Raw genomic sequence first — 12634 nt, 5'->3', positions numbered from 1 at the left:
CCAAGTTGTTGCTTAACTGCACTTCATGTGTTGTCAAATGTAGTTGTTCTGCGCCCCCCCCCCCCCAAATGAACAGAACCATGTCATCAAGGGAAAGGAATGAGTGAAAACAGGTTATCAAGACAGGACCAGGGATCCAGTTCCTCTGCAATCCAGGGCATGAAGTATGTCGCTGTAATTATTTTGTTAAAGAATATACAAAGCCATTCTCCTGAAAGGATGAACCAGGAAATCGTTTTTTTTTTTTCTTTCTTTTTTCTTTTACGAACAGGCATTCTGTTGTAGTTCACTTTCGGAGAATGTGGGGTAGCAGTGGCGCGTAGATTCTGGTGTCTTTTGTATAAAAAGAAGTGTAACTGAAAATGTGGCTCGATGCAGCAGTAGTTACAGCAGTTATATTAGAAACACTTGTAATACAAATGTATGAGCCAGAGGCCCTTGTATGAGAGCTTTATTCCTTCCTTGGGTGTTCGTTCATGTTCACATGGATCTTTACAAACAGTCAGATGGTTGAAGCTTTCAGCAGTGATCTGAGCCATGCGAGAGACCACATCCAGGGATGAAGTACTGAACAAAGTGAACAAAAGAGGGAGAATGCTATAGCGCTGTGGAACAGATTCAGCCTCTTCTACTTCATTCTATCACCACTGCTGGAATCTATATACACTCCCCCGGGAATGGCCCCCAATGGCCCCCAAAGTTTTATATCAGCTGCACATTCAAGCTTTATTCATTCAACAAAAAAACAAAAAAAACATAACCAACCAATAACATAACATAACATTCACTCAGGGGTGGGCAGTGCAAAGATAGAAACACAGGAGGGTAAATAGGGGACACATTCACAGTTTACAGGCAAAAGAACGAGAGCAGAAATTGGGGCTGGAGGGAGGGAGTGGGCTGGGGTGGGTGGGTGGGTCTGGGCCTTGTTTAGAAGCACTTGCGATGCACAATGGAAGGGCCGGCCTCGTCGTACTCCTGCTTGCTGATCCACATCTGCTGGAAGGTGGAGAGGGAGGCCAGGATGGAGCCACCGATCCAGACGGAGTACTTCCTCTCTGGTGGGGCGATGATCTGGTAACACAGAAGATGTCATTTAATACACAGAATGAGCAAATCACATTGCAGTGACTAAGGTACAGTACAATAAAGCTTAGTGAGACAAAAAATCTGTGATATTTCGCTTCAGATTGAGTCGTAACAACTTGCATGAAATCATGAAACATTTATCAAGACAAAGATTTATATTCAAAGTAAAAGAGGTCAAAAGGATAATTGCGTTGAAATGGACCAATATCATTACTGGCTGTGAATGGCAAAAAATAGACCTTTAAATTAGGATGAATACTATACCGAACAGGGTAAAGTCCCTATACAACATCTCACAAAGTGACTTGTAAGTTAACTCTGGATGTTAGTATCTCCTACACACCTTGATCTTCATGGTGCTGGGGGCCAGGGCAGTGATCTCCTTCTGCATTCTGTCTGCGATGCCAGGGTACATGGTAGTACCTCCTGACAGGACGTTGTTGGCGTACAGGTCCTTACGGATGTCAATGTCACACTTCATGATGCTGTTGTAAGTGGTTTCATGGATACCAGCGGACTCCATTCCTGGGGAGGAAACCAGAGGAAATCACACAGAGTCACAAGAGACAGAGATAGATCCTTGTTTCAAACTGTTGAGAGAACGGCAGATGGAGAGAGTGAAAAGGGGATACAAGAAAAAGAGAGTGGGATTACCGATGAAGGAGGGCTGGAAGAGGGTCTCAGGGCAGCGGAATCTCTCATTGCCGATGGTGATGACCTGACCGTCGGGCAGCTCATAGCTCTTCTCCAGAGAGGAGGAGGAGGCAGCGGTGGCCATCTCATTCTCAAAGTCCAGGGCCACGTAGCACAACTTCTCCTTGATATCGCGGACAATTTCTCTCTCGGCTAGAGATAGGAGGATAAGGGGGAGGTTAGATCAAGGATTGATTGGTAGTTTGGCAGAACAGCACTTCTGTGTCCGCGTAGGCCTCTGCTTAAAAGTCATATACTGTACAGTATGAGAGAATATATAGTCTCATCAGAGATTTGCCCATCCTAGAGTTCCTACTGACCGGTGGTGACGAATGAGTAGCCCCTCTCGGTCAGGATCTTCATGAGGTAGTCAGTGAGATCGCGGCCAGCCAGGTCCAGACGCATGATGGCGTGGGGCAGAGCATAACCCTCATAGATGGGGACGTTGTGGGTGACACCATCACCAGAGTCAAGGACAATACCTGTGGAGGTTTAGGAGGACACCGTTTTTTGGGGAGGACACGAAGGTTAAGACCCAGTGGAACTGAATGATCAGTATAAAATGAGGCTGGTTTTGACTGGTGTGTTAGACCGACCTGTTGTGCGACCAGAGGCGTAAAGGGACAGAACAGCCTGGATAGCTACGTACATGGCTGGAACGTTGAAGGTCTCAAACATAATCTAGAACAGGACCATTTGTTTAGGTTACAGTGTTATTTTTTCACACTAACATATCATTCTCATGGCACTAATCAAAGGTCATAGCATCGTGTAACACATTTCTTCTGTATATATCAAGAGCCTTACAGAGCCTTAAAAGGCTAGGTTAGAGATATACATTGGACCAAGTCCCAGCTGTAGTGTATGAGGGTCATCACCTGGGTCATCTTCTCCCTGTTGGCTTTGGGGTTAAGGGGGGCCTCTGTCAGCAGGGTGGGGTGCTCCTCTGGGGCCACACGGAGCTCATTGTAGAAAGAGTGATGCCAAATCTGCCAATCCACACAAAACACACAAACCAATCAAACAAACAGCCTCACCACAACCTGGTGAAAAAAAAGTGGTTCGATTGAGGCCCTTGTTGAAATCCCACACAAAACATTGAGGTCGATCTTGAGAGAAATTTACGATTCTAAGTGAATAACACCATCTGTTGCATGCATCTGTTGAGGGGATGACAGCATGTGCCCTGAGATAATTGGTTGACATGTTTGTCTCCTAGTCACCGGGGATGAGTCATAGCTAAATTACATGACAAGACTGCCATGGTGGAGGATGGGGGGGGGGTTCCATTAGCATAACATCTCTTTAGCTAACCAATGATCATGTCGTAGTTCTGAGAATAGATCCTGGATCTAAATGCCACTGGATGGATCCCAAAGTGCCACCCGGGGAGTTGTGTTGGCTGAGGGGCTATTTTTGGGTGACATGATGGAAAATGAACGTACATCAAATTCCATGTTGGAGTGTGTTCCTGTTTTCCAATGTGATTTTTTTTTGGGATGGTCGTCCAAGTCATGTGTGTTTTATGAGTCTGTGTGTCATTGTTGTATTGTGTGTAGTAGGGTGTGGTAGGCTTACTTTTTCCATGTCATCCCAGTTTGTGATGATGCCGTGCTCGATGGGGTACTTCAGGGTTAGGATACCTCTTTTGCTCTGCGCCTCGTCACCCACATAACTGTCTTTCTGTCCCATGCCGACCATCACACCCTAGGGAGAGGAACAGGCTGCTCAGAAACACACTCACCACACTGTAAAGTGGATGCTATTGCTAGCACTGAAATTCAACAAATAGACATTGAAATAAAAATGCTTTGAAATTAAGAATATAACAAGGACCATGAAAGACTACGGTCAAAATGTGGATGATTTCCCATCGCCCAATCAGAAGTCGGTTACATCCAGCCGCTCTTTTGATGGACAAATGGCGGCTCACCTGATGTCTGGGACGGCCTACGATGGAGGGGAATACTGCTCTGGGGGCGTCGTCCCCGGCGAAGCCTGCCTTGCACAGACCGGACCCATTGTCACACACAAGGGCGGTGCTCTCTTCGTCGTCACACATTGTCAATTCTTTGCTTTACCTTCCTTACTCCGACGGGAGACAATCACTGCAGGGGCACCAAACAGAAGAGTAAGTTAACATCTACAGAATGGTAGATTAGTGTGTGTGTGTGTGTGTGTGTGTGTGTGTGTGTGTGTGTGTGTGTGTGTGTGTGTGTGTGTGTGTGTGTGTGTGTGTGTGTGTGTGTGTGTGTGTGTGTGTGTGTGTGTGTGTGTGTGTGTGAGTAAGTCTATCCCTCTAAAGTAATGTGACCACACCCTTCTGAGGTGAATTCATGAAAACCATAAACCACAACAAAAGTCTGGTGTGGCAATTATTGACATTAATTCATGCAGGAATACATGGCTCAGGTAAATCCACTAGTCTGTACCAAAATGTGAAAAAAGGATGTAGGCTATTCCTATTAAAAGTGAAAATGTCAATTTGGAATGTTGTCATGTGCTTGGAGTACAATATAAATACATTTTTCCAAAAGCCTATGGAGCACATTGTTATACAATGTTATAACACTGTACAAATGTAACATTAATAGCAGAACATTCATGATTAAGACCAAAACTCCCCATAGGAGTTACCCTACAAACCTCCTGAGTTAGGGTTAGGGTTGTACTCCAGTCTGTAATGAATGAATTCAGCACCCTGGGAAAACTTCCAAATTAGGAAATGATGCGACATCATGTCTGTCTTTGGACTGGACTTTGAAAACCTTTCTCCTTCACTCCCTTCCTCTCTGGCCCTGCCTGTCTACAATTGTAAAAAAAAAAAAAAAATAGAAAGGAGAGAAACATGACAGGGATGGGAGGGAGAGAGAGAGAGAGGGCAGCAGAATCAAGGAGGACCATATTTAGTCATAAACCTTTGGAATAAAGGATTTCCAAAGCTTTCCAGCAGAGGGCACCATGAGCAACTATGATGGAGTTCACTGCTGAAGATTGGCTGGTGTTGAACTCTTCAAGACTCCCATCATTTGCAGAACATAGCAGAGACCCTTATATGCAACCAGTCATCACCTCATTTGCACATTTCAAAAGCTTTCCACATTTCAAAACTGCAGACAGTAAATGTCCAAACTTTCCAAACTGACTGAGTTCCCAAGAGACTTAACACTCTATGAGACAATCTTATGAGCCTGGCTGTTTCCAAGAGACGTTACAATACTTTGAGACAACCTTTGAGAGAAATGTTTCTCTTGCGTTATGGCACTGACCCAGCTGTCTAATACTATGATCAACTAACTGAAAAAACAATTTATAATTGATAACAGGTTTCTGAGCCTATACCATAGTTGCAACAAGACATTGCAAATTGAGCATTTACAACGGTGTTATTCTACCACACTCTTTCAAGCAGCAACACTTGCTTCTTCAACCACAAATCCTAAGTGAACCACAACAGCATGATGCTTAAGATCTCTTCCAAGAGCTGTGACACTTAATACCCACAACAGACCACAGTGACTTAGTTGTGAGACTTCAAAATCCCTGTCTTGCATTAACATACACCTGCGAGATTAGCCAAAGCTCTTCAAGGCTAATGAGCTTGGTTTAAATTGAGCAGCCGTCTGTGCTGTAAGGTGCTGACCCCTGCAGTTGACTCAGACTAGCAGATTAGCAGCTAACAATTTAGCAGGTGTCGACTTGAGGCATTCAGGCAGACTGGCAGGCAGGAGAGGAGGAGAGGGTAGGAGAGCAGAGAAGAAAGAAGTGGAAAGAAGATGATAGGAGAGGAGCAGGGAGGAGAGAGGACAGAGAGTGGCTGAGAGGAGCAGGGAGGAGAGAGGACAGAGAGGGGCTGAGAGGAGCAGGGAAGAGAGAGGGGGAAAGAAGATGATAGGAGAAGAGCAGGGAAGAGAGAGGGGGAAAGGAGAGGTGAGGTGGTGGCCTACTTACCCTGACAGTGCTTGGCCGGGGTATGCCTCTCAAGGATGGTGTGCCCCCTCACTGGCCTGGGGAGAGTTTATGTAGCTCCCAGACCCTATCCTCCACTTCCCCCTCCCACTTCCCAAACATGGAGCCGGGGCTGCACTCTCCCTGTCTGCCTCACTCAGCCAGAGCCTTATAGGGATGGCCGGGGAAAAACAGTCCAATCCTAGTGCTTTAGTGGAGGGCCCCAGTCCCATCATTCAGAGCATTCCAGGGGCCTTTTTTTCTGTGAAAGGCAGGAGATCTCACCATCCTGGAACATAAACACACAGCACAGAGCTCATAGGACTGCCCCCTGTGACACACAGGGCCCTCACACACACGCACAGACTGAGTGACACGGAAGAGTGAAACGTGTTAGGTCACAAATACAGCCTATAGGTGCTGTTTGAATTGGCATCAGTTAGATGAGGAAATATTCGATAGGTGTGAAGAAATATTATTTCTTGTCAGTTGAGGTAGAGGTCTGTTAAATTGTATTGTAGCTATGGAATATCCTGACCTTTCAAAATGTCAGATTGTTATTCTACACATTTTTTTCTCAGTGCTTCTCTGGAATGATCTTCCAGATTATCTTCTGTGATGACCCACACGGAAAGGAGAGTGGTCCCACTTTATCTGGATAATCTCATATAGTTGATCTTCAGATGGTCATACTAACATAATCTGTTGATAAGCAACTGGTTGCTACGGTTACTGTTTAGGGTTAGGATAAAGGTTCATGTTAGTGTTAGGGCTAGGGTTAGTAGATAGTTAGTTGAAATGTTGTTGACAGTTATTGAACATCTACAGAACATCTACTTGGGGCAATCAGGATAATGTGAGTGTTACCAAAAGTGAGTGTTACCAAACCCGCTTGTGAGCGTCGGCTTGGGTAGGTAGACCTTGAGACCATAGCGAGGAAAAGTGAAGTTGAGGCTTTACTAACGGTGCTGAAAGAACCTGTCACCAACTGCCCATTGCCACAGCGCCGAGACCCACAGAAAGTGGCGTGTTGAGTCGCTGACTCTTAGTATTACAAAGGCTACATCACTCTGCTCTAACAATCAGGGGATCAGACCAACAGTTCTCCCCTGGTCAAAAAGCACTTTATCTTCCAGCATCGTTTTTATGAAAGGGCCATTTCACCACATTTTAACCTCATATTCATTATCTACATCACCATAACAGTTTCTACACAGCCTACACATATGTGAAAATGACTCGTTTTCATTCTATGGTCAAAAGCTTAGGCGCCCCTTTAAGTTGAAGCTAAATAGATGCCGTTATTATGGAACGATATGAGGTGCCGCTGGTCATAAGTTGGGGATGGGACGGTCATCATCATCTACCCTGGCGCTGGTGGGATCCCATACTGTAAACCCATGAGCTCATCTTCAGACGGACTGGCCGGGTGTTGTCTCAGGTCCTAGGCTCTCTGGGCTGTCTGCTTGTCTGATGAGGTATGCTACGCTACAACAACGTACTGACGATGGCCAGCACAAAGCCATATCAGGATGAGAGACAGTCGGGGAGAGAGTGAGGTGAAAGGGGGCGGAGAGAAGGGGGAGAGAGAGGGAATAAGGAAGTGAGAGAGTAAGAATATTATCAGCATGACTGGAGGACTATTGGGTTTGTGGTTGAGCTCAACTAATTGTACTGTGAAAGGCTATTGTCAGCGAATATGAATTGTCATTTGATGCAAATGGTACAGCAATCCCTCTGAAACAGTTCAAATGATCCGGACTCATCAGGCTGTGCAAAATAATGTAGCTGTCTGATCAATGATCAGCAGCTTTAAAGCTACAGCAAAATCCATTTTTTTTTCTAATTCAAGTTTTAAAAGTATATATTTTTCTTTCTCTGGCATAAATCTTGAAATAACATTCTCAATTCCTTCTCATGTTCTGCAAAGTCATGAGGATGATATTTGACTGATTTTGTTCCTTAGTTGTGTGATCGAGGGAATTCTCAGTCCTGTTGTATTAAAGGATTGGTCATGTTCAGTAGTACAGAAGCTAAACTGTTTCATGGAAAAAATGCTTGGAATGTTAGATCTGCTGTCAAAAATAAATGTAGTTTGTTGTAGCCTACACTCCATCATAGACTGACGCTAGCTGATGCTGGTATTCCTTCGGTTCATACTTTTAACACTTGGAATTAGTAACAAGACGTTGTACAGCAAGATGGCCAAATGTACCACATTACAAGACTTTTCATTCATTGTAACACAAGGGCAAAATGATTCAACAGTACACAGCTCTCCCAATATTGTCTAACTAGACAGACTTGCACATCTCTACAAAGAGCCCCTTTACCAATACATGACCTTTGCAATACTAGCATGGCTGGTGTTTATCACTCTCTGTCAGCGTGAAATCCCTCAAATTGGAGGTCAGCTTTACACATGGAAGGAAAGCCACTGACCTGCCTCCCACTCCGCCACAGTAACAGCGCACTGCAGATTTGAATGCAGCACCAAAAAAGGAGCTGTTCAGTAAATAAGGAGAGACTTGGCAGACTGCGCTTCCTCAAGGCATGTAGGGAAGAAACAATCCCACCGAAGGTGTGGTCTGGGAAAAAACATACCCTCACTCTATTTTGTGTGTGTGTGTGTGTTGTGTGTGTGTGTGTGTGTGTTGTGTGTGTGTGTGTGTGTGTCTGTGTGTGTGTGTGGCGTGTGTGTGCGTGCGTGTGGGTGCGCGTGCGTGTGTGCGTCTGCATCTACGTAATACTGTGGGTGAAAAGGCGCACCGCGTGTTTAAACTGAAGGTATCCTTTGCGCCCCCATCAGTCAGCGTGCGCTCACTTATTCCCATGTTTAGCTGCACTCTTTACTTCCTCTCCTCTCTTGCAGCGACTTCTCTTCTCCTTTATGAGACCTCCTCTCGTTCTTTGCCTCATTGAAGGCACATCTGCGCGCCTAAGTGATAGTAACGGCAGCAACTGATTCAGTGAGCCTTGTTTTGAAAGACGATGCATAACACTCTGCACCTTCCGGAAGACCAGGGGTATACTGCATCATGTAAGACATGATGTTATCTATTTGAGAGGTTCTAAAGGAACATGATAGTCATCAGAACCTTGATGTCACATAACTTGACAAACTTCTCTGCCCCTCAGTATCTTCCACCTATGCCTCTTTCATTGAATCGAGTTAGCAGCATTTATAGGGGAACGTGGCTGTAGACCGTTACACCTCCCTCAACACAGCTACTGCTGCTACTGTTCCGACTATCAGCGTTGATATCAATCCTCTCCACATTAAATCCCCATCTGACGTCAGGCCATCACGGCAGACATCAACCGATCAGAGCAGGCCAGTGTGTGCAGCAGGCCAGTGTGTGCAGTAGGGCGTTGGGCTCTTGCAGGGCTCTACTGGCATGTGCTTTGACCGAAAATGGCAAAGCAGCTGTGGTCTTTAAGGACATTCCCTGCTGCCTTCTCATTGGACGCCTAGCATCAACAGGCATCTGCTCACAACCAGCTCTGGAATGTCTTATGGTGACTCCTCGCAAGCAAGGCCTGAGCCCGAGCCCATTTTCTTCCTGTTTTGAGTGTGTCTCTCTCTCTCTCTGTATGTGTGTGTGTGTGTGTGTGTGTGTGTGTGTGTGTGTGTGTGTGTGTGTGTGTGTGTGTGTGTGTGTGTGTGTGTGTGTGTGTGTGTGTGTGTGTGTGTGTGTGTGTGTGTGTGCACGTGTGCGTGCGTGATTGTCTATGTGTGTGTGTGTGAGAGAGAGTGAGAGTGAGAGTGAGAATAAGAGAGAGAGAGAGAGAGAGAGAGAGAGAGAGAGAGAGAGAGAGAGAGAGAGAGAGAGAGAAAGCGAGAACATTGTGTTAGCTAACTCGAGTACAGATCCAGTACCTCAATACTCTTCAGACTTCAGTTCCTTGTTCCATTTCCTTAATGGCCTCTGATTGGTCAAAGGATTTGAAGGTCTCAACCATATTGCTTTCACCAGCCAAATCCAATCAAATCTGTGGTGATGAGGTGAAGAAGATGAGAAAAAGAAGACAGAATGCCCTACTGGGTAAACCTAGGGATATTATCTGGTGTAATCTGTCTTGTCTATGTGGGTTTCCACCTGTTTTACTGTTGTATTTAGCCTCACCTGACCTTTGGCCTACTGGTATCCCCCTTCCACTTTACTGCCCTCACTGTCTGAGTTCTGCGGAGCACTGGCACTCTCTGTACTCCATGTGCCTTTTCCTCTCTCGCCCTCTAGTGGCGTAATAATGACTTTTGTTTTTCAGCAAAACAGCTTTAGGCAAGAGTTCATATTTAGATGTTTTGATTTCAGATTCAACCCAACTGCTGGAATGAAGTGTTCGGTAACACTTTCTATGAAGTACATAACGCTTCATAACATCCTTCATAATGCGTTATAACTAACTATCAGCGTCCATAATAACTCATAAGTGGTTATAAAACTCAGTGTGATGTTTTATAGATCATTAACTATAATGACTTATAAGACTATAGTGCATAATGTATTATAGCCATACTGGGTTGAAAACACAGACAAGATAGTTACTACACACATTAGGCTCTATAACACACTTTAACAATATCTCCTAATGTACAGTATTATAAAGCTTGATAACTCACTATTCATGTGTTTTTGTATACTTTAACTAAAGTGATTCACTTATTTATAAAACACTATAGAAGGTATTTGTAGGCTTTAAGTAAAGTGTAATCCTTTTCCAGAATATAAAGAAAAAGCAACAACACAGAGTTAGCTACCCTGGTAACGTCACCATTTTATTTAACAGTGGAAACATCATGTGGACATTTTTAAGCAAAGCTGTTTATTATTTCAACACATAAAAAAAAACACATTTTATACAGAGAGACTACGGTTAAGTTCCTTGCTCAAACACACATTGAAAGGGCCTTGGAGATTCAAACCAGCATCCTTTCAGTTACTGGCCCAGCACTCTAACCACTAGGCTACCTGGGCACAAATATAAGTGACTGGGTGCAAAAACAGGCTTACTATGTGGACTATATCCATGTATGTGGACCCCAGGAAGAGTAGCTGCTGCATGTGCAGTAGCTAATGGGGATCCAAATACACTAAACTAAACTACTGCACAACAAGAGCACTTTCTGTAGCAAACAGAAGGGGAAGGATCTGTGCACTATAGGAGGCTGGTGGGAGGAGCTATAGAAGGACAGGCTACAGAGGACCACACAGCCTACTCATCACATGAGCGTGTTCACTGAACCACCTGTCTTACACGTCACCCTTTGACCATCTTTAAGAGACCCATCCGACACTCTAAAAATGAAGGGTTCAACAACAGTTCTTCTAAGATCGTCAAAGTTCTCTGAAGAACCTTAGGGTGCTTGGCACTGGAAATTGCTCCCAAAAGGTTAGTCCAAGAACCCCATAGGAAGTAGGATTAATCAAGGGGGGGGGGGGGGGTGTTCTTGGAGGAACCTAACTGCCCAACTGAAACATTTGGATTTGAAAGGACAGCAGGTGCAGGCACATAACTTAAATGGAGGAGCTCTTTCCATTTTTCAGTTAATAAGGTTTGTCCCTTGTACGATCAAATTGATACTGTTTTATAATGATACCACCTATTTATATACAGGTGGTATATTTGTAAAAATGTGTACAAAGTATTGTGTTGTTTATACACTTTCTCCCTTTTAAAACTCGTTCTCAAACAGAACATTGACACAATTCAATGGATATCAGTCAACAAAGAGGTAAGAATATGTAGGCTGTAGGAACATGTTGAAGGCTGGCTGTATAGGGCGCAGATGACTGAACTGCTCACTATTGTGTGTGTGTGTCTGCAGGTATAAAGACGAGGAGGCATACAAAGGTAAGTCAATTGGTATGTTATGCAGATCACGTGTACCATCCTCCCCCCTTACCTCTTCATTTAAAATCCCAGAGGCCTCTACATTATGGACAAGGTATGTGTGTGAAAACCATTATCAAAACAATCCTTCCCAGAGGATATACTGTACCCATTGGACTTGGGGCTCTGTAGGGAGTTTACTTTACTTAGATATTTAAAATTCTGCTTTGCCACTAAAATCACAGTAAAACAACTCAAATCTTATGTTATTGTTATGTATATTCTTCTTCTTATTCATAATAATAGGGAAGGGGAGGTGATTCAAAAATGAACCCCAAAAGGTTCTTCAAAAGGTTCTTTGACAATCCATTAAAAAGAGGTTCTTTGAAGAACTTACAGGGGTTCCCCCACAGTTGCAATTTGAAGAATCCCTCAAGGATACTCCATGAACCTTTTCTTTTTAGAGTGTAGTCACAGGAACAAATGCTTAGGCATTAACTCAGCAGGCTAACACGGTCTTAACCCAGTCAGTCACATGTTAACCTTTAATGAGTACACTTGCTGGAGACTTGAAACTAGCACGTCTAACACAAACTAACACATGTCAAACTAACACGTCTTCAGGGTCTCAGGCAGGGTTGCTCATCGCGTCAGCATGCTGTTTTGATGAGTAACCTTGCTGGATCTTGAAGTCTTGTGTTCATGTAACAGATGGGGATCTGTGAAACTCATTCATCAGCCTGAAGTGTCACCCCTTACATAATTGAAGAAGGCCTTTTTCAATATGATGGGTTGGAATGCTTCAGGAAAGAGGGTCCATGTGTTTGCGAGGCAGAGGTCCTTAGTTTTTGTCTCGTATGAGCTGAATCAGGGGGAAGCGATACTTGCTATGCATACAGAGTAATTAACATGAACTTCTTGAACTAATTCTTATAGACATTAGCTAAGTGGGCTAACACAGTCTTGTGACATGCAGGAGACCCGGTTTGAACCCAGTCAGTCACAAGAACAATATTAAATGTGCTGTAAAGCCCAAGGATTGTTTTATTGAAATACTTTTGTTAAATTG

At 44.2% G+C, this 12634-nt stretch overlaps 1 protein-coding gene across 1 annotated transcript; it reads right to left on the bottom strand.

Moving 5' to 3' along the window:
- Positions 1-422: 422 nt before the first annotated feature.
- LOC109870177 (actin, aortic smooth muscle) lies at positions 423-5862 on the bottom strand. The gene is made up of 9 exons (XM_020460567.2): positions 5734-5862; positions 3716-3890; positions 3361-3489; positions 2661-2771; positions 2379-2463; positions 2103-2264; positions 1744-1935; positions 1433-1614; positions 423-1074 (listed from the first exon to the last, which is right to left on the bottom strand). Exons 2-9 carry the CDS (start codon positions 3842-3844, stop codon positions 931-933), a joined length of 1134 nt encoding a protein of 377 aa, XP_020316156.2. The 5' UTR covers positions 3845-3890; positions 5734-5862; the 3' UTR covers positions 423-930.
- Between the last annotated feature and the right edge of the window lie 6772 nt (positions 5863-12634).

The sequence above is a fragment of the Oncorhynchus kisutch genome, linkage group LG25, assembly GCF_002021735.2.
Source record: "Oncorhynchus kisutch isolate 150728-3 linkage group LG25, Okis_V2, whole genome shotgun sequence".
In the NCBI taxonomy this organism is placed as follows: domain Eukaryota; kingdom Metazoa; phylum Chordata; class Actinopteri; order Salmoniformes; family Salmonidae; genus Oncorhynchus; species Oncorhynchus kisutch.
Note: the sequence above shows the minus strand (reverse complement) of the source record. Positions and strands in the feature narration are given on the sequence as shown.

Coding starts and splice junctions, on each gene's coding strand:
- LOC109870177 (XM_020460567.2), bottom strand. CDS start 3,844: ATGTGTGACGACGAAGAGAGCACCGCCCTTGTGTGTGACAATGGGTCC. Junction 2,265..2,378: donor CGCCTCTGGTCGCACAACAG/GTCGGTCTAACA, acceptor AAACCTCCACAG/GTATTGTCCTTGACTCTGGT. Junction 1,615..1,743: donor CTTCCAGCCCTCCTTCATCG/GTAATCCCACTC, acceptor TTTCCTCCCCAG/GAATGGAGTCCGCTGGTATC.